Here is a 23,067-nt window from a genome sequence, read left to right as displayed (position 1 = left end):
TGCCCAGCATTTGGAGAAGGGTTAAACAAGTGGTGGTTTATGATTGTGATGGAATACTATTGTGCTCTGAGAAATGATGACCAGGATGCTTTCAGAAAAACCTGGCAAGACTTATATGAATTGATATAAAATGAAGTGAACAGAATGAGGAGAACATTATACACTGTAACAACAATATTGTACAATAATGAAGTATGAATGACAGCTAATTTCAGCAATATAATAATCCAAGACAATTTAAAAAGACTTCTGATGGAAAATGCTATCAAACTCCCAAGAAAGAACTGATGGAATCTGAATGAAGATCAAAGCATATTTTTTAACCTTCTCTATTCTGGGAGGTGGGGTTGTCTGTTCTTTTGCAACATGGATAATATGGAAATATGTTTTGCAAGGTTTCATATGGACAATTAATATCAAATTGTTTGCCTTCTTAAGCTGGGGGGAATAAAAGAAGGGAAAGAGAGACTTTGGAACTTCAAACTTTAAAAAATGAATGTTAATTTTTACATGTAATTGTGAATAATGAATTCAATATTCTTTTTAAAAAAATAAAAGAATAATATGTCCAGCAAAACTAAGCATAATACTATTGAAGGGAAAATGCATATTTAATGAAGTAGAGGACTTCTAGGCATCCCTGATGAAAAGACCAGAGCTGACTAGAATGACATACACAAAATTAAAATAAAGATATGGAGCAGAATCTATTAGGCTTCAACAGAGGTAAAAAAAAAAAAAAAAAGACAGGAAAACAAAACACAATTTCAGACATACAAAAGCAGAAAAAGACCTAATTGAAGAGATAATCAAAGAAACTACATTTTGCTTACAGATACCTAGATAATATAGTACTAAACAAATACATAACAAATGTCATAGCATCAAAATTCTTAAAAGTAAAATTTAATGAGTTAGAGGAAGAAATACAGTAAAACTACACTGAAGAGGACCTCAACTATCCCCTCTCAGAACTAAGTAAATCTAAAAGAAATAAGAAAAAAGTTAAGAAGATGAATGGAATTTTTTAAAAGATAGATATAATGGACCTCAAAAGTATATATCTTTTTCTCTGCTACACATGGCAGCTTCACAAAATTTGACCATATCTTAAGGTATAAAAAGTCCATAAGAAAATGCAGAAAAGCAGAAATATTAAATGAATCCTTTTAAGACCACAGTGCAATAGAGGACCTTAGAAGAATAGATTAGAATATAAATTCCTTAAAGGTACAAACATTTTCATTTTATAAAGATAGACCTAAACAAATAGAAAATTATGAACTGCTCATTGGTAGATGAGCCAATATGAAAAAAATGATAATTCTACTTAAATTAATTTACTTATTCAAACCATACCATCCAAATTACCAAATAATTGTTTTATAAATCTAGAAAAAATAATAACAAAATTCATCTGGAAGAACAGAAGGTAGAGAATTCAAAGGGAATCAATGAAAAATGTGAAGGAAGGCAGTCTAGCAGCATCAGATTTCAAAGTATATGACAAAGTAGTAATCATCAAAACAATCTGGTACTGGATAAGAAATAGAATAGTTGACCAGTGGAGCACATTAGGTACACAATATACTGAAGTAAATGACCATATTTATTTAGTGTTTGATAAACAAAAAAAGATCCAATCTTCTGGGGCCAGAATTAACTCTTGGGGGAAAATGCTAAGAAATGTGGAAAGCAATCTAGAAGAAACTAGACATAACCCAACATCTCACTCCATATACCAAGATAAGTTAAAAATTGACATGATTTAGATATAAAGAGTGATATCGCAAGCAAATTAGAGGAGAATGGAGAAACTTAACCATCAGATCCATGAATAAGAGAAAAAAAGGGATGAGTTTATGACCAAACAAGAGATAGAGAGGATCATGGGAGGGAAAATGGATAATTTTGATTGCATTAAGTTAACAAATTTAGCAGAAACAAAAACAATGCAGCCAAAATTAGAAGGAAATCAGGAAATATGTAAAAAAATTTGCAGTAAGTTTTTCTTCTCAAATATATAGGGAATTGAGATTATAAAAAATAAGATCATCTCTCAATTGATAGTCAAAGGATATTATCACTGCCACACAGTATATACTCTAAATTACAAATTATAGTGTATGCTATATCATATTATTTATGTAGTTAATATTTACATCTTACACTGTATGATTATATTGTATACAATATTGATATTCCATATGCTATACTGAACATTATGTAAAGATGCTATCTCTATATGGAAGGCAATACAGTAAGGGGGGAAGTTCCATAATTGGTTTCCAGTTCTGGCTCTGCCATTGGTTAGTTGGACTTGAAACACTGAATAAATCTGTGAAACACTTTGAGACTGAGTTTGCTCATCTTTCTACACAGCTACCAAAGTGATTTCTTCCTGAATCTTTACTCTTTCTATGATTTTCAATTTTTCTTTGATGAATGTCTACTCTCTATCTACTAAAAAATACATCTATATCTCTCCCTCGCTTGATCCAACCATCCTCATTAACTGCTATATCTTTCTTTTTATCACTAAATTCTTAGAAGTTCTGTCTCCATTTCCCTTTTCACTCTCTTCTCAACTCTCTGTAGTCTAGCATTTGACCTCATCATTCAATTAAAACTCTCCCTCCAAAGTTAATTGTCAAATTAATCTAAATTGCCAAATCTAATAGCCTTTTTCTCAGTTCTCAAGTTGTTGTGCTTTTACGTCTTCAAAGACTTTAATTTATCATCCTCTTCTTTTCTCTCAGATTTCATGGCCCTGCTCTTCTTGGTTCTCCTCTTGACTACTCCTTCTTAGTCTCCTTTGCTGGATTATCACACAAATAATGACCACCAACGGGGAGTATCTCCCAGAGTTCTTGCCTTAGCCCTGTCTTTTCTTCTTCTGTAGTATCTAGCTTGGTGATCTCATCAGCTCACGTGAGTTCGCTAATCATCTCTAAACAGATGATTCCCATATCTATTTATTCAGCTTTCTATTACCTCAGGATCAAATACAAAATTCTGTTTGGCTTTTAAAGTTCTTAACAACTTGTCCCCATTTTTACCTTTATAGATTTCTTATCCTTTATCCCCCTCCATATCCTTGATGATCCAGTGACAATCGTCTTCTTACTATTCCTTGAACTTGATCCTCCATCTCCTAACTCCATACTTTTTCATTGTCTATTCTCCATGCCTAGAATGTTCACCCTCCTTATCTCAGTCTCCTGGCTTCCCTGGCTGCCTTCAAGACTCAGCTCAAATCTTGCTTTCTACAACTGACCTTTCCTCCTTGCTAATGCCTTCTCTCTGAGAGTATCTTTCATTTACATTGTGTATACTTTGCACGTAAATAGCTGTTTGCATGTTATCTCTTCCATTAAAATATGAACTCTATGAGGACAGATATATTTTTTAATTTTCTTTGTATTGCTAGTATTTGGTACAAAATAAGTGCCTAATAAAGCTTGTTTAACACAATAATAACTGAATGGAGACACCACCTTCCTGCCTCTAGTTCTAAACTCTTTTATACAAAAAGTAAAACAAGGAAGAAAATCATACCTGGCAAAATTCTGTCCTTTATTACTGTGATATAGTCATCTCGATCTGGACGGGAATGTTCATGCACGAATCCCAGGGTATGGAGGAGCTCATGTTGAACTACTCCTATCTTGTCACAGAATGTTCCTATGGAAATGTCTTGTCTGCCCAAATGTCCATTTCCCAATGGGGATTTGCACCTAAAAACAAGACATAAAGTAGTAAGATGACTGACATAGCAGCCTAGGTTTTCTCTCCAGATCTCTAAGTTTAATATAATTATTACTTTCAAATCACTCCACACCCCAACCTATGCCAGACAGAAAGGCTAACAAAAAACAGAACTGGTTGATTCCAGCTTTACCTCCTTTCTTTGCTCCTATTCATGCACTACTGAAGAGACTGACAGACAGTGAAATGATAAAAGAAAGTAGGGCAAAAAAGGAGAAATAGAAGCAATGAAGAACCTCAATAATCCACAAACAACTATTAACAGCAGAATAATGAGAGCTGAAGAAGAAAAAGGAGAAAATTCAATTAGTAAAGCAAAGACATTCTGCATGGAATTGCTCAAGCCAAAATATCAAGGCATGGAATTCATGTTCAGCTGTTGTAATTCTGCAGCAGTTGGCTCCTATGGATAATGTCTATTTGTAAACATGTCTAGTACCTACTGAGAATAGCACCTAAAAACAAGGCAGAGAGTGGTAAGATGACTGACACAGTGGCATTGCGTATTCACTGATATTATATTTACAGGCTACAGCACTTCTGGAGATGATATTTATAGGCATGATTATTAACAATCACAGTTAGCCCTCAAACAGAAATTCAAAGATGTGTTAGTCATAAGACCAGAGATGGGCCAGAGAAAATTGTAGCCAGTAAGGCTCTCTGCATGAAGGGAGAAAGAGCAGAAACTGGTAAACTAGAAAGTCAGTGTGTTCCCCTTTTCAAAAAGATAGAGAACAGATGATTAAAACAATAGACTACTGAGCTGACATCAAAATCAACAATGGATGCAGTTCTAGAATGAATTATTAAATGTGTGGTTTGAGAGAACTTATGGAAACTGTAATGAATGTGAACCTGCAAGAGCTTATTACAAACAAGTCATTCAAAAATGACCTCATTTCCTTTTTGGCCAGGCTATCCTCTATTTTCCCCCTGCATCCCTGAGTGGTTTGAACTAGATGGCCCATTTTGTCCCTGCGTAGGGGGCCCCCTGGTCACCTACCCCAAAACCCTTTGTCCAGCTTTCTTTTGCGTGCTGTCTTTTTTTCCTTAGATTGTCGGTTCCTTGAGAACAGGAGCTATTTTTCTTATTTGTATCCCTAGAATTTAGTACAGTATCTTGTCATAGTAAATGCTTAACAAATGTTTGTTGAATTAAATGTTTATTGACTGGTACTTCATGAAATGGCACAAATTTAGTATCCTGAATTTCAGCAAGTCATTTCACAAAGCCTCTCAAAGTATGCTTCTGGCATAGTGAGAGGCACTGGAATAGTAATTTCATTTATCTAGGAAACTCCCAAATGAGGAAACTCTGTGCACCAAGGCATGTAGAAACACAGGACACTAAACAATACATAAAGATCCATGGGTACAAACTGACTTACAAAACCACATATTAACATTATCTATGTTTCATTGTATCTTGATTTATTTTGTTATATATTACCCTATTATATTTTAATCTGGTTCAGGCTGCATCTGGGGATGGTTGAAAGACATGGTATTTAAAAACTCTGGCTTAGATCACTCAGAAGTTAAGTGACTAGCCCAGGGTGTCACAACCAGGTACGGGAATTTAATCCTGGTTTTCTGGCCTCAAAGTTTGTTCTGTAGCTACCATATCATGGAATCTTGTGGACAAAATATGGAAAGATTCCATTCAATCCAACAAGCAATTATTGAAAAGAATTGAGGCATGTGATTGATTACAGTTATGGGGTTTGAAACGGGTTGCATAACAATACCTGAAAATGTTGATTAATGGAACGATGTTAGGCTTCATCAAAGAATGGATTCTATCTTTGTTATCTTTGTTTCCTTACCATGTCTAACACAATACTTTGCACACAGTAAGTGTGTAATTAATGTACAGAGATTACAATAAATATCAATGGCGGCCAAAGATATCAGCTGAAGAGAGAGGAGGGGAAAATTCCCTTTCTTTGTAGACAATTAGGGTATTTGGAGCTTTAGGTATTGGGGATAAATATATAATAATCCTCAGATCCATTTTTATTTCCTTTTTTTTTTTTTTAAGAAGATTTGGGCTACCACCTCCTTCTCTGTCTCCCTGAACTATTTTTCATGCACAAATCAAACGTCTAAACCATGTAAAGATCAGGACCTGGGGCTAATTGCTTTGATTTACAACAGGCTCTCTGTTTTCAGGAACTTCTTAGAATGTCAGATCTTTCTCTTACCCTTGTCCTTTGTAAAAATAAAGATAGTTGTCTTCCCCGTTCCACTGTTTAAATTCAATGCAGGTTTTTAAATGGAACCGCTCAAACGCTCTCAAGATTACTCCTTTAGCATTCATTTCTGAAGAAAAAAAGACAAAAATAATGCCTGTTAGCCACCAGTAGAATCCTCGATTAAGAGCAGGACTTTCTCCTCTGTGCTAAAATCTGTCTCTCAAAAGCCACTAATGCACAAATCCAAAGGTCCTTTTTCAAGTGTTATCTTTCTTGCACTTGCTGAAGCTTCTGATGCTATCAATGGCTCCCACCTTCTTCACACTTTCTCTTCCCTTGGCTTCAAAAATACCATATCCTTTTAGTTCTCCTCCTACCTCTCCTTCTCTGTCTCTTTCCCTTTTCCTCTACCTTATCCTAATCCTTTAACATGGGTATTCCTCAAAAATCTGTCCTTGGTCCTTTTCTTCTCCTTTGGCAGACTCATTCAGTTTCAGAGTGTCAACTTCTGCTTCTGTTCACATGAATCCTAACTATCCTTATTATCACGAGAGCTAGCATTTATATCATGCTTTCCACATACCAGGAACTGTACTGAGCATTTTCACTATTATCTCATTTGGTTCCTAATTTGCCACTGAAGAAACTGAGGCCAACAGGTTAAGTGATCATACAGCTAATGTCTGAGGCCAGATTTGGACTCATCTTCCTTACTCCAGGTCCCCCTCTCTATCCACTGAGTCACCCAACTGTCCTAAACATGTCTTTAGCCCAAACCCCTCTTCTTAGGTATAAACTCATTATTCTGTCTACAAGACGTTTCTATTTGAATGTTTCATCTGTACCTCATACTCAACATGTCCAAAAATCGGGCTTGTCACCTTCCCTCTAAACCAGTTTCTCTTTCTTACATTGTTTTTCTGTCAGAGGCTCTATCATTCACTGTTTTACCAATTTTGTAACCTGGAGGTTGTCCATGACTCTTCCTACTCCTCCACCTTTCAATTCTAGTCATTCTGAAAGCCAATGGTATCTAGAGAGCTGGCCTCAGAGTTAGGAACACCTGAGTTCAAGTCTTACCTTTGATATATACTGGCTGAGAGACCCTGAGGAAATCCCGCAGCCCCTCAGTAGCCTAATCAACTCTCTAAGACAATAACTTGCAAAGAAAGTGCCAACCTAGTTGTCTATACTAATGAGATTCCATGTCCAATCCTTATCCCTGTCAATTTCTGTGCTGTCAATTTCATTTCCAAACTGTCTCAAATCTTTCCTCTATTCTTTGACCATTATTACCTCCACAGACAGGAAAAAAGCAAGCATTTATTAGATACCTGATATTCATTAGGTGCCAGGCATTATACTAAGCATACAAATAATATTTCTTGTGATCCTCACAACAACTCTGTGATGTAGGGGTTTTTATTATATCTTATAGTTGAGGAAATGGAAGCAGGCAGTGGTTAAATGTGTGTATATGTTTGAAGTCAAATTTGAATTCAAGACTTTCTGTCTCCAGGCCCAGCACCCTATGACTCAGAATTACCTGACTTCCCTGTGAAGACTGATTAACTTGCATCTTCACCATGACAATAACCTTCTAACAGTTCTTGTACTTTCCACTCTCTGCTCTCTCCAATCCATGCTTCCCACAAATCAGTATTTCTTATCTCTATTTCCTCATAGGTGTTGCTCTGTCCCTCCTTTGCAGTCATTTCCCTGTTTTGAGCTAGTGGATTATGAGCTCCTCAAGTAAATTATAAACACCTTGAGACCCAGTACATTTAGACCATGGTATAGCAGGAAGTTGATTCAAATTGAATTCAGCTGTGTGACTCTGGGCAACTCATTTAACCTCTCTGGGCATAAGGTTTTTCATCTGTGTGTGTTCTTCCTTCATTGCCAAAGAAGACATGCCATCAGAGAAATAATGACATGACTTGCACTTGACTTTGTTTTGAGTGAGGGAGGGCTGTGCAGGTCACCAGCCTCACTTCTCTTCCAGAGCCATCTGAATCCAGTGACCAGACAGATATTCATCAGGATGACTGGAGATGACCCAGGATGAGGCAATTGGGGGACTCAAGCTGGTAACTGGACATGGCATCTCACAAACAAAGAAAAGTACAAAATGACTCTTTATCCTAAGCCAATCTGTTCCCCTTCTCTATTGGTGGTGATACAAGGATAGATACAAGAAAGTAAAGGGAGAAAATAATCACAGCTTTTATATGGTTTGCAAATAGTTTAACTATTGGTCATCTAAATAGGAGACTTTGTCCAATGACCAATGGGTTCATAGACTACTAGAAAAAATGCATATCACTATGAATCAAACTAGAAGCTAAATGGAAGGATGGCTCACAGGTTCTCCTTAAAGAGTCCAGAATCTAGCTAGAAAACAGTGAGCTCTTTGCTAAACAGAAAGACTTGGCAACCTAGGCTAACACCATTTTGGAGTATAAATTCATTTACAAAGCCTTTAGGAGTGCAATAGAATAAAAATAAAAGCACAGTGAAAAACAGTGGTAGGGAAAACAAGTCCAGATTGATATTCCCATCAATGACAGCATAAAAGTATCATCACTAGATTGATTAACCCTCAACATAAATTCCTCCGCAAAATAATTGATTGCTTGGTTTTCCACTTGTTAGTTTCTCTAATTTCCATCATTAATGCAGTATATAAATACACACATTCAAACACAAATATTATTTAAAATTAAGTATTATATCCCTTGCAAAGCTAGTATCTTAATTCAGTGTGGGGCAGATATTAGCTACTTAGCAACAATTATTTATTAAGCACCTATTGTAGGCAAAACACTCATTGTGGCTGAAGGAGATAGAAAATTTAGATAAACCATGATTTCTTCCCTCTTGTACTTTGCAATCCTATGGAGAATTTGTGAGCTATAAACTTACTTCAAAACTTCGAATACTTTCAAGTTCTATTATTTTATCCATCAGGTCATACTCTCCATAGATTTAGATCACACCCTTTTATAGCCTAGTTAGTGGTCTTCTGTGACTGCTAAATTCATCACTTTGCAGGTAATCAGATAAAGAGCCTTTCCAAAATTAGCCAAGATGACCTTCATATGACAGAGAGTCTGTTACCATCCTCAAACAGAAAAGTTTTCCACCTTGATAGGATCTGCCATTGCTTGAGGAGAACTAATATAACCTTTGAGAAACTGGGGTTACCTCCACACAAGGAGGAATTAGAGGGAATCTTTACTGAAGATGGAAATACCAAGGAGTATAGAAGCACATGAGAGAGGTAAGATGCCTCTGTGATTATCCATCTCATTGATCAGGCTGGAAGAGGCCTGAGTGATCTTTTACTCAAATCCTATTTGACACTGAGGAACTAAGGACCAGAAAGGTTAAGTGACTGATCATGTAAATTGGCAAATAAATGGTGCAGTGGGAAGAGTGATGGATCTGGAGTCAGAAAGAGCTGAGTCTAAATCTAGCCTCACACACTGGCTAGTTGGGTAACCCTGGGCAAGATATTTAATTTCTGTCTGCCTCACTTTCCTCACCTACAAAATGGAGATTATAATTTCAACTACCTGCAAGGGTTATTGTGAGGATCAAATGAAATAATGTTTGTAAATTAACTTGATAACCATAAAATACACCTAACTACTACTGTTATCATTACGGTCCATGGTCGCCTAAATAGTAAAGAGCAGTCAAGATTGGAACTCAAATCCTTGGACTCCATGTGGGTCCAGTGCTTCTTCCACTGTAACCTTCCTGTGTCCCTACCTCCAAAGGAAGGTGAGGAAAATTATGCTCAATTTTAGAAAGTTACAGCATTAATGATAAGCAAGGTAGGATTCCAATAGACTCTTCTGGTAGTTGTTTTGAAAAAAATAATTTTAAAAAATTTTAATTTTAAATAAAAATATATTTGTATCAAAGCTTCTGAGTATTTATAGCTAATGTAACTGATCAGTTATCTCAACCTTTTAATTCATTGCCTCTAGATAAAGACCACGTACCTGTAAGTCATAGGATTTAGAGATTTTAGGATTAAGAGGGACTTTGGCAGCCATAGCTTCTTTTATGAAATCCAACCATAGAGACAGATCTATGTTTTTAATGTCTGCCTCCATTTCTCTCCCCAGCTCCATTCTAAGGTAAAAACAAAAATATTTCTGTCTTCAGTTAAAGGTTACAGCTCCTGTGACCTGCAGCCTAGAGTTCAAACCAGGTCAGCCTAGAATAGAGAGCCAAGTGACAACAAATCTAGCCCAAATGATGTACCTACCCAGATTATCTGCGAGGACATAAGGGATCCTGTGAGGCCATTTAGTTTTCTCATCAATAAGGGAACTTTTGTCTCTCTGAAAAGGAAAATAAACATAGGATATGCTTACCCCAAGGTTAGGCCACTACTTGAAAAAGGTTCAGTGTTTGTTTGGGGGAGGGTCAATTTAAAGAATTCCCAAACACCAAGAGAAACAAATAATTTATGCATGAAAGTATTTTCCCCACAATTCTGTAAGAAGTCAGGAGGAGAATAATGCCTCTGTAACACTGATTTTGGGTAGAACCCTTTGGAAAAGAAGTATGCAGAGCTTATATCTAGCAATGATTATGGCAGAAATCCAGTCACGATTAGCAGGAAAACTGTAATGAATGTTCTTGCACACAGTTTGGCTGAATAATTATCTGCTAGGAGAAAATTAAAGCAAAAGCTCATTAATCTGAGCTGTACTGTCTCAGAATTCATGATCATTCAGATATACATTGGGTTAAGTCTACCACCGTGAAAATGGAGCGTATCTGTAAAAAATTGTTTAAAAGCGAAAGCTATGTTTATAGTAGTTAAGTAAATTGTTTTCAAGAATGCTTAAACCCTGATTTAGCTGTACTTGTTTTGATTAAACAATGGGCCAATTATGGATGACTATTATTCTGTTCGTCAGAAGGGTTTGGTAGTATCTCTGTGAAGTAACTTTTTCTTAAATTATTAGATTATTATAGATTCTAAACTCCTTGAACACAGGGATATTTTCTTTTTTGTATCCCCAACTCCTAGTATGGTTCCTGGAACATATTAGGACTTAAATAAATAATATTTGATTGACAGATTGATGACTTGAAATTAATAAAATATGCCTTTTCAAAGTATTTTCATATTTAGACTTTAAAATCAACTGATTTGAACTGATCTTCTTAAATTTGTCTAAACTGGTAAGGTTTTATCATATAATTAAAACCTTCCAGGTTGAAAACCTGACATAAATGTCAAACTTTTATGCACTTATAATGACCAAGAATTTTGGTCCTAGAAGAGAACTGAAAAAATGTACTTCGATCTCCCTTCCTTGTAGATGTGGGGCACCATGGGCGTGGAACATGGTGTACACTGTCAGACTCAATTGATATGTTAGTTAGGTTTGCTGAATTGTTTCTTCCCCTCTCACTTTTATTCTTTGTTATAAGAATAATTAATCAATTGATAAACATTATTTAGTGCCTACTCTGTGTTAGGAACTATGTTCAATGTTGAGGATACCAAAAAAAAGAGGCAAAAGACAATCCCTGCTCTCAAGGAACATACAATCTAAAAGGGGGAGAAAACATGCAAATAAGGATACATACATACATACATACATAAATACATATGTAGATATGCAGATACATATATATGTATAAAACAACCTATGTACAAGATAAATAGGAAATAATTAAAAGAAGAAAAGCACTGGAACTAAGATGGGTTTGAAAAGGCTTCCTGTAGAAGGTGATATTTTAGTTGAGACTTAAAAGAAGTCAGTAAGGTCAGTAGTTGAAGTAGAAGAGGGAGAATGTTCCAAGCATTCAGGATAGGCAGAGAAAATGCCGGGACCAAGAGATGGAGTGTCTTCTTTATGGAAGAACCAGGAAGCCAGTGCCACGGATCAAAGAGGAGTAAAGGGTAAGAAGACCAGAAAGGTAGGAGGGGACAAGGTTATAAAGGGCTTTGATTGGGGGGAGGAGTGGCATGACTGGAGATTGGAGTGGGATTAAGAATTATCAGTATACTGATGGTAATTAATCCATGGGAGCTGAGATCAGGAGAAGAGAAGACCGCCCAGGACAGAAACCTGAGGGATACCTATGCTTAGAGTGAACAAGCTGGAGGATCAAGTAAAGGAGAGAAAAAAAGCAGTCAAATAGGAAGGAGGATAACCAAGAGAGAGTGACGTCTCAAAAACCTAGAGAGAAGAGAGTATCAAGGAAGAGATCACTGTGGCAGTGATCAACAGTGTCAAAGACTTCGGCCTCTGATCCAGGACAATGAGGACTAAGAAAAGACCATTGGATTTGGTAGCTAAGAAATCATTAGTAACACTAGAGAAAGTGAGTTGTTACAGTGGAATGATAATACGGGAAGCCAGATTGTAAGGGGTAAAGAGAGTGAACGTAACATGGAAATACGTTTAATATAATTGCATATGTATAATTATATCAGATTATAATTATATCAGATTACTTGCTGTCTTGGGAAAAGGGGAGAGAGGGAGGGAGGGAGAAAAATTTGGAACTCAAAATCTTATAAAAATAAGTGTTGAAAATTATCTTTACATGTAATTGGAAAAAAATAAAATATATTTACCAAAAAAAAAGAAGCAGAGAATGAGAGAAGAAAAGGAGGTGGAGGCACTCTATGGTAGACAGCCCTTTTGAGGAGTTTAGTTACAAAAGACAGAAGAAATATAACATGATAATTAGCATAGATAGAAGGATCAAGTGAGGGTTTTTCCAGAATGGGGACATGGGCATATTTTTAGGCAGCTGGAAATGAACCAGTAGAGAGGGAGAGATTGAAAATAAATGAAAGAGTCGGGGTGACAGGGCAATGTGTCGAACAAGATGGGATAGGATGGGATCCCTTGAACAAGTAGAGGGGTGAGCCTTGGTAAGGCATAAGATCACTTCATCATGTGAAGCAGTGGTGAAGTAAGAAATAGCTGCACAAGGAATCTAAGTAATAGGATATGAGGAATTGAGGAGAAGAGAGAATTCAAGGCAAATGGCTTCAATTTTTTCTGTAAAATATGAAACAAGGTTCTTAGCTGAGAGAGTAAGGGGAAGGGGACCATGGAAAGTTTGAGGAGGGATGAAAAGGTTTGGAAGCACCATTATGGAAAGTAGGATAGTGAATTCATAGGGGAGGAATAGTCAAATTGCCTAGCAGTGATACAGGCCCAGTTGAGTTTATGTAGCACAAGTTTGTTCAGCTCCATGTTTGTGTGCATGAAGGTGATGAAAGGGGGAATGAGTCCAAGGCTGAGGCTTCGCTAGGCATAATCAGTGATCTAATAAGGGGCTAGGGATTCAAGGGAAAAGGACAGCATAGAATTGAATTGGTTCACTAAGGAGTCAAGATGAGGAGAAGAAAAAAAGGTGGCTAATATAGAGGAGATGGCCTGGAAAAAACTGGCGAGATCAAGCAGATGAATAGCCTTGTGTGAAGCTGAAGTGCGGTTTGGGAGTAACTCACAGAAGATGAGTAGGTTGAGGAACTGAGTGATTGGAGTATTGGAGAGAAAATCACTATGAATGTTAAAATCGTCTAGTATGAGTACAGCAGTTGAGGAGGAGAGAAAAATTGTAAGCCAGCTATTGAACTCATTAAGGATGGAAAGGAAGTACCCTGGGGGTCTTTAGATAACAGTTTACCAGAATTTTGATTGGGTGGTAGATAGGAATATTATCAATCTCAAAGAAAGAGAGGTTACTGAGTGATGGAGAAAGGGGGAGAATGTGGAAGTGGGAGTGGAGAGGAAGGAGTATTCTGCCACCCCTCAATCAGTGGGTGAAGAAGAATGGGTAAAGATGTAGTCAGTATTATACTAGAAAACTGGACAGCAAGACTATTTCATCAAGGCAAGGCCAAGTATCAGTAAGAGCTAGTAGGTAGAAAGAGGAGAAGAGTAGATTTCAGATGAAGGGAGGTTTGTTGCCTATGGCACAGGCATTCCAAAGGGCATAGTGGAAAGACTGGGTAGAGTCAGAATGTTTGAGTAGAGTTTGGGTGGAAGGGTTGAGGGGAATAGGAATGAGGACTCTGTGTGTAGGGGATGTGGAGTGAGATTTCGATGATGATTTATAAAAGTTCAGAATCACTGGAATGTGAAAGTTATTACAGGTGTGAGAATGTTCAGCATTAAGTGGAGGGCAGTACTCCTCTACCCTGAAAGAACAGGCACTGCTGGAAATGTGAGACCTGAATTTGAAGGGATAGTTACTTTTCTTTGCTCCTGAGATTCTCTACATCCCAGTTGGGAGACTGGGTTGGCAGCAGGAGATGGAAGATGCCTTGCACTGGTACAGATGAGATGTACGTGATCTAGCCACAAGTCATGCTTCCTCTGGGAACACTCTAAACTGAGCTAGAGAAAGAAGGTTCAGTATGCTAATGCCTCTGAATTCTGAGGTGATTAGTTGGAGAGGAGAAGGGGAAAGGAATACATTTGTAAATGAAAACCACAAAAATATAAGTTATCTAAAAAATTATAACCCTATCAGGTTTAGATCAATATAGCCTGACTACATATGATTAATGATAATGGTCTTGGAACTAATTTACAGTAAATCACAGTAAGGGAAAGATGATGATAATCCAAGTCATTTTTTCCCAGCACAATTTGTTTGGGAGACTTTGTGAAAATTCACCGATTCATGATTCACATTAATTCTGCGCTACCTCCTATGGTTAGGGTTAACACATTGGTAGATGAGCTTCAGAGAGGCAGTATTTTAGCTAGCTTAGGTCAGTAAAAGCATTGATATCATCACAATGTGCCAACTCACCCTATCAAGGTCGATGTCTCCCTCAAACAGGTCCAGTCCTAAAGCTAAGAAGACAAGACCTGACATTAGCAAAGGATTGTAAAACACTATCCATGGTTGTGGCATTTTTTAAAGAAAGGAATCCACTAACCGTGATTGATGTCAAATATGTCATTATTCTTGCCACCATCTACATCTATAATTAAAAAGACAAATAAAAAGACATAGGAGAACAGTGGTCAGTCATGGCTGACACATTTCAGAGGTTAGCTCAACATGAAACTGTAGGATATACTAGGATCGCATTGTGTACTCTGTTTTCTTATTTCCCTTAAGAAGTCACTGACTTTGGGAATAAATCAATATAGTTCATAACAAACAGCTCCCTTTGTGCAAGAGGAAAGCCAGACTGGGAAGAAGACCCATTGATACAGACAGGCTGCACTGAATTAGAACCAAATGCTGCAGGCTGATATAGTCAGCCTTGACTTTTCCATATGTGGCCACTTCAATGTGGAATGAAGCTTTTAATAAATGGCCAAAACTTCCCGCTTAGATCTAAATTTCTTTCTAAATTCCTATAGAACAGAAACCTTAATTGTTCTTATGATTCTAACTGAATACAAGTGAATACCAGTGGAATGTCATATGTGTTTCATCTAATCTGGCAGAACCCATTTTTCCAGCTCTTAATTTCTCCATCAAGGGGTGAGGTTGGATTTAAGTAATAGCCCATTGCATACACATATTATTTAGATGATACAGGAAAGTCTACTTTCATGATATATGACTTGTCAGTGATTTCAAGGAGCGGCATGGCATAATGGGCTTAGGGCTCGAATTCAACCTTAGGCACTTAATAACTGTAAGTACCTCAAGTACTAACCTTCATGAAATTTGAGAATCTAAGCTGAATTTTTATTTGAAAGATTATTTGTTATCAAAAACAAACAAACCAACCAAAAAACTAATGAAGATGAGGAAACATCTTCTAACTAAGCAGTTAGGTGGCACAATAGATAGAGCGCCAGGCCTGAAGTCAGAAAGACCTGAATCCAAATCTATCCTTAAACACTTATTGGCTGTGTGACCCTAGGCAAGTCACTTAAACCTTTGCCCTAATCTCCTCATCTGTAAAATAAGCTGGAGAAGGAAATGACAAATCACTCCAGTTTCTTTGCCAAGAAAACCCCAAATGGAATTACCTAATCAGACATCACTGAACCTACTGAAAACTTCCTAACTCCTCTGTGCCACCTAGTGTCCACATACAGTACATTAAGTATTTCAAAAGCATTATATATTTGATTTCATTTGAGCCTCACTACAACCCCATGAAGTAGGTCTTCTTAACCCCATTTTATAAAGAAGAAGAAGAATTTAGAAAAGGTCTCGCCCAGGGCCACATAAGTAGGAAGGATCTGAAACAGGATTCAGGTCTTCTTGGCTGCAAACCCAACACTTACCAACTGCACCATGCAGGTGCCTCACCCATAAATAAAATCACAGATCTGAAGTGCTGAAAGAATAGAAAACAACAGATGACTCACCAAAGTTATCTGAGTTTGGCTAAAGAACAAAAAAGAGAAGAAAACACATTACCATGACAGACAAGATTTATCGGTGCTTCTCTCAATCTTACTGTCCTATATAGTAATAAAGGCATTTATTTACTACCTCATTAATACTGATTAGTTGCCTTCAGAGTACTAACTTTCATGAAATTTGAGAATCTAAGCTGAATTTTTACTTGAATGATTATTTGTCATTAAAGAAACAAATAAATAAAAACCCTACAGGGCACATTAATGCACTGTTGGTGAAGCTCTAACTCAAGCCAGTCATTCAGAAAAGTAGTTTGGAATAATGTGAAGAAAGTCATGAAAATGTCCATATAGTTTGAATCAGAGATCCCACTGCTAAGCATATAGCCTAGAAGATGAATGAAAAAAGAGGTCCCCACATACATACAGAAAAGTATTTATCACTGCACTTTTTGTGTGTGTGTATATATATATATATATGAACAATATCAATGCTCAAAGCTAGGTTAACCAAGTTGTAATACAGGGATGGAAAGGAATATTAGTATGCCCTAAGAAACTATGAATATGACAACTCCAGATATATGTAGGAAGATTTCTATGAAGCTGAGACAAAGTGAAATCAACAGAACCAGGAAAACAATGTACATAACGGTTATAACAATGTAATGATAAAGATTCACAACAAAAACATTTGAATCTGAGTGCTCTGAAATTATGTAATGATCAGCCTTGCCCACAAAGAAGTGATATAAGAAGAAACTCTCCCACTGTCTTTGTAGACATGGGGCAAAATCAATTTGGATTTCCTCATATAAGCAAATTGCTTATGCCTCAGTCTATTTCTTTGGTTCATATAAAAATATAGGAGATACAGAATCCTTATCAATTACGGTTGTTTTCAGCAAAAGAAATGAGTTGGTGGTTTCAGGTAAATGCTATGAAATGGTTGCCCATATTACATAATACACCATCAAATTTGACACCAAAAGATTGTCTCACATGTTAGAATTTATCTGTTTGTAGAAATACAAAGCACTTATGAGATACATTTTGAGTAGTGGAATTTAAGAGGTACTTAAGATATAATAAATACTTTTAGAAAGATGATCATCTCTTCAAGATTTGGCTGTTCTTTTAAATTGAGAACTTCAAGTTTTGCTCCAAGCCTTTGACTTTGATTTAGGGATTTGATTTTGGCTGTCCATATTCAGCTGGTACAGGGTACCTCTCTCCCTGCACAATGTTGGGCAAAAGCTAATGAGGGATCAGAAAAGAATTCTTACTCTGTTGGGCCCTTTACAGTGGGCAGCCAAATCACTCACACTGAGATTTTTATTCAAGTAATTTGTAAAAATATCTATATATCATCAGCCAATATCAAAAACAACTAAAATAAATTTCCTTTTTTTCCATATTACCAAAAACTAGTTTGGAAACAGTGAAACAAAAACAACCAACTACACCAAAGTTTCTCTGTCCCTGTTCCTCTCCCTTGGATCCTCTTCCTATTTCCCAGTCCCCTGCAATCAGCCAATCTGTCCCAAATAGTAAATTTTCTCTTCTTGTCCCCAAAAAGTATTCATTTCATTTACCCTGCCTGACTCACATGAAAGAAAACCAAATGGCTAAACAAGTTTTAATGGTATCCCTACCCCACCCTTGGAGGTAATACTATCCTTGGTATTGCCTACTACCTTCTATTCGGCTTATTTGTTTTACTTTATTTTCCATATGTCTTGTAGCATATGCCTTTTAATTCCTTACCATGCCAGAGACCATAAGGACAGCCTCACAGAGCAGAAGCCAAGGTAAACAGCATGAATCCATATTGCATCCGGAGCTAAAAGTCACAAAGTATGAAATTCCAAATGGGTTTTATTTATATTGATGCAAACATCATAAATTAGAGCCTTTGATCTATGGGAGGCATCTTGTAGACTAGTCTCTTCCTAGAGTAATTCTCCAAATCAAGAGGGTAAAGACTATCAAACTGAGCACCTTTCTAAATTTGGGCAACTTATCCCGTTTATTTTCAAGAGGCAAATGCCTGGGAGGAGCCAACCTGGGAGATTAAATATCTAATCTTTATTTCCTGGTGAATAACAGGAAATCACATATGGTAAGAAGGTCAGCAATTAATTTTAAAACATACATCTATTCTTACATTCAACTACTCATTATAAATTGTTGATCACTGTGGTGTTAAGTAAATGCTTATTGACTGAATGACTGATGATCAATTGGATGAAGGGGAGGTGAGCCCACCTGAGTTTTGACTGCATCTTCCTATGGAGGCTTTCCAGATCCATTGGGGATGGGGATTGACTTGGGGTGTTGTGAAGTGCAGCCACTCCTTTGTATTGGGGTTAGTTAAAAGAGGGGGATCAATTAAAGAACTGACCTTTCTTTTTCCTTTTCAGGGATATCCAGAGGAAAAGAGAAATGGAACCAGAAACATCGTGACATCTACACATTTAGAGTGGGGAAAGCTTAGAGGCCAGCCCAATAACTCATTTTACAAGTTTGAATAGGGAGGCCTAAAGAGGTTAAGTAACTTACTGAAACTCACACAAATAGTACATAGCAGAGCTGGGGATCAACTCCAGGTCCACTGATTGCAAATTCTGAAAGGGGACTTAAGTCTCTAGATAGATAGATAGTTACGTGGAAAGAGGTGGGGGAGGGGGGAATTAGATAGAGAATGAAGGTAAAGAATGGCCAGGTGATTAGAAAACTCACCTGTTGCCTCTGGGCTAGCGTTGTGCCACCTGTTGCTCTCTGGGAATCTTCAGAAACAAAACATGCTACCATTTGCTTCCCCATATTCTCAAATTCAAAAGACACATTGTGAATTATTGAATTTTAGCATAGTTGGAAATATTGAAGTTTCACGGTGCTATGCACACATTAGGTGCTTATGTAGGGGGCTGATCAGAAAATTCCATGACCAATATGATGGGGTGATAAGGAAGAGAATGTTTGACTTTGATTTGATATCCCTATGTAGGCTGAGTGGTTCAATTGAGGATGAATTGGTTGGCATGTGCTACGGTGAGCCAGAGCCATCTCTTTTCCCTGGACCTGTGAAAAGAGGGGTAAGGTACTATCAGTCTTTTTTTCCCTTTTAGAGAAGATGCCCAGGGGAAATGGAACCAAACCCAAGAGTAAACTTGACCGTCAGGAGACCCATGGGTCTGCTAACCCCTTATTAACCCCATTTATGGCCAGAGATAGCAACAGGTGGGAAGGTCTGGATTCAACCATAAAGATTTAATAACAGAGTTGTATTATATTTCATATGTGCTCAACCACATGTCCCAGGATAAGAAAACAAAGTAGCCAAGAAATTGGAGTACCTGAACTCTCCCTTCTTATAAAAAGAAGGGGAGAATTCCCTGGGAGTATGCACTTCCTAGAGAGATTCAGGACCCATCTTCCTGCTGAGAGGAGGGATAATGATTTTACCATTTTGGCAGACAGCCTAAACCAGAATGTGGGTAAGCAAGGGGTTTCAAACCCTCCTGTTAAGTTAGGGGGTGTCTACCACAAACATATAAAGACTTCCTCTGGTGGAATGGGCAGATGAGAACATTTTTTTCCATCAAAGATGCCAAGGTCATCCACTACATCTAGAACCATCACTAGTCACCTTGACTCTGTCCTGCCACTGGGCTGTAGTAAGAGTGATGAAGGCAATGTGTGGTGCAGAGCGCTGGATTGATCATAGACTTATCCTCTCCAAGCAAAATATTCACATTCAACAAAAGCAGGGCCCTAAGGCAAATGACTACCAGAAGAATTAATGTCAACAGATTAGAGTGCTTCTGAGTGGGAACTCTTTATTATTAATTTGGAGGGAAAGTTGAACCAACAACAGTTGGCAACAGTGAAGCACAAAAGGAGTTGACAGCTTTCAGAGATCTGGTATACAGCACTACATTTGCTCATCGGAACTCATAAACATCAAAACTGATTTGATGAAAATTATGGGGAAATTCAGAGGCTGCTAAATGAAAAACAAGAACTCTACAAGGTTTACCCAGCAGGATAGTTCATCTATCTCTAAGAAGGAAGCATATAATTCCATCAAATGTAAAGTACAAGCAACGCTTAGAGAGGTGCAGGATTCTTGATTCAGCCAGAAGGCAGATGAAATTCAGTTTTATGCTGACAAAAATCCAAAGTGATTTTATGATGTCCTGAAGGATACTTATGGACTAAAGACCTATGGTGCATCTCAACTACTCAGTGCTGATGGAGCCACATTGATTAGTGATAAGACATAATCCTAGAGAGATGGGCTGAATACTTTCATAGTATTCTCAACAGACCATCATTAATCAGTGCTGAGGCCAACGACCACCTCAGATTGAAGTAAATCCCTAGCTGAAGTTTCAACTGAAGAAGAGGTTTTAAATTCCATTAGGATCCTTTCATGTGGCAAAGCACCTAGTGCTGATTCTATTCCAGCTGAGGTTTACAAGCTGGGGGTCCATTGGTCATGCAAAAGCTGACTGAAATTTTCCAGGTTATATGGCAAGAGGAGGTTATCCCCGAGGAGTTCAAGGACACCTCCATTTTCCATCTCTAAAGGTAAAGGAAATAGATTGTCCTGTGACTATCTTAGTCCTTGCTGGTAATATTCTTGCCAGAGTCCTCCTTAATAGGCTGATCTTTTGCCTGGAAGATGGCCATCTATCTGAGAGCCAGTGTGAATTCAGAAAGGGCTAAAGAATGCTCAATGTGGTGTTTGCTGCCCAACAACTCCAGGAGAAATGCCAGGAGCAGAACAGAGGTGTGTATGAAATGTTTTTAGATCTGACGAAGGCCTTTGATATTGTTAGTCACAAGGGCTTATGGAAAATTATGTCAAAATTTGGTCACCCAGAGAAATTGGTCAATATTGGTTGTCAATTTCATGACAGCATAGTTACCCAGATTCTGGATAATGGATGATATTCTCTTGCTTTCCTGGTCACCAATAGAGTGAAATAAACCTGTGTGCTTGTTCCCATGCCTTTTAGCACGATGTTTTCAGCCATGTTGTTAAATGCCTTCAATGAGAACAAACGTCTAATTTCAATGGAATGGTAAAATCTTCCCCATCCATTAATAGGTCTATGTGACCACATACGTTCAGTCATGGATGTCTTGTTGCTTTAAACCATGGCCCAACTGTAATAGATCCTGAGTGATACAGAGCCCATTGGGGGAGGAACTTGCCTATGCAGGAGTTTGCTTAGGGGAAGGCTTGCTTGTGAGGAGACTTGCTTGTAGGAGGGCTTTCACACCTTTTGGTACTAAGGCAATTAGGCATCAAGTCAGGAGGATTGTGATGCCTTCTGGCTCTGAAAGTATATATGTATATGTATATGTATATGTATATGTATATGTATATGTATGTATGTATGTATTCTGAGGTTGGTATTTTGCTTTGAGGGTTTGCTTATGAGAAGGAGCTTTTGATCCCCTGGACTGCCTACTCAGATGTTTATGCTCTCCTGGTCCAGTGGCATATGTAGGTGGTTGTATTACTTTGTTCAGACAGTAGGAGCCCTGTCTGTTGATCTTTGTGCTAATTTCTCTGCTTATATTTTCTCTTTTTCTATTTTCTTCATGTTTAGGGTGTTACCTTTCCCCTGAACTAGTGCATGACATATACATGTAATTAAAGAAGGATTGTTAACCCCTTTGACACTGTCTTTTCTTTATAAAACAGATCAAAGAACCTGTACTAGCAGGCCTTCCTAGGTGTGCAAGGATGGTTGCTAATACAACATGCAGTCAAGGTCAGCTACCACACTAATGGTAAATTCTTCAACTTGAAAAAGCTACAAGCAAAGACTAAAGTGGAAGGAGTATTGGTGCATGATTTTTCATTTGCATGTGATTGTGCACTCCATGCAGCCTCTGAATCCTAGATGCAATAAAATATGTATCAGTTCTCTGCTGCTTGTGCTAACTTTGGCCTAACAATGAACACTAAGAAAACAAAGGTGTTCTATCAGCCAGCACCACATCATCAATATGTGGAGCCATCAGTTAAAGCAAACGGAAAAATTTTGGATACTGTGGATAAGTTGACTTACCTTGGCAGTATACTTTCCAGAGATGTACACATTGATAATGAAGTTGATACATGCATTGCCAGAGCTAGCTCAGTGTTTGAAAGGCTCTGAAGGCAAGTGTAGGAGAGAAGAGATATTAGACTGACTACCAAACTGAAGGTCTAGAGCCATTGTGATGACCTCATTGTTGTATGCCTATGAACCTGGAGAGTCTACCAGCACCATACCAGGAATTGAATTGGTTCCATTTGAATTATCTTAGGAAAATTCTAAAGATCACCTGGCAGGATAAGATACCCGACAGTGAGGTCCTTTCTCTAACTAAACTGCCAAGCATTCAAACTCTACTGTACAGAACACAACTCCAATGGGTTGGCCACATACAAATGTCAAACAACACTTGAAAAAAAAAAAAAAGACTATTTTACTGAGAACTCACACAGGGCAAGAGCTCACATGGTGGTCAGAAGAAGCAATACAAGGACACTCTCAAGGTCTCTCAACTCTTTAACTCTTTAACTCTCTCTTGGAGTTAAACATGTAACATGGGAGACACTGGCACAGGACCACTCAGGATGGTGTGTCCACATCAGAGAAGGAGCTGTGCTGTATGAGCAAAGCAGAATTGAAGTAGCTCAAAAGAAAAATGAGATGAGAAAATTTAGAGAATCCACCCCAAATATTCAC

General features: G+C 37.7%; 1 protein-coding gene across 3 annotated transcripts in view; it reads right to left on the bottom strand.

Moving 5' to 3' along the window:
* Positions 1-18,354, bottom strand: part of LOC140501184 (meprin A subunit beta-like) — a 47,569-nt gene extending 29,215 nt beyond the window's left edge. The window contains exons 1-7 of one of the 3 annotated variants that reach the window (XM_072604487.1): positions 18,077-18,354; positions 16,316-16,334; positions 14,917-14,961; positions 14,787-14,830; positions 10,249-10,324; positions 5,976-6,093; positions 3,559-3,737 (exon numbers count right to left, since the gene is read on the bottom strand). In XM_072604487.1, the coding sequence (XP_072460588.1) occupies positions 3,559-3,737; positions 5,976-6,093; positions 10,249-10,324; positions 14,787-14,830; positions 14,917-14,961; positions 16,316-16,334; positions 18,077-18,139 (544 nt within the window). In that variant the 5' untranslated portion in view covers positions 18,140-18,354. Of the gene's footprint in view, positions 1-3,558; positions 3,738-5,975; positions 6,094-9,979; positions 10,068-10,248; positions 10,325-14,786; positions 14,831-14,916; positions 14,962-16,315; positions 16,335-18,076 lie in introns of those variants that run through there. The other 2 variants (XM_072604488.1, XM_072604489.1) reach the window with 2 other exon arrangements.
* Positions 18,355-23,067: the final 4,713 nt, after the last annotated feature.

This window comes from Notamacropus eugenii, chromosome 4 (assembly GCF_028372415.1).
Source record: "Notamacropus eugenii isolate mMacEug1 chromosome 4, mMacEug1.pri_v2, whole genome shotgun sequence".
Taxonomy (NCBI): domain Eukaryota; kingdom Metazoa; phylum Chordata; class Mammalia; order Diprotodontia; family Macropodidae; genus Notamacropus; species Notamacropus eugenii.
This window is presented reverse-complemented; position numbering and strand designations above follow the sequence as displayed.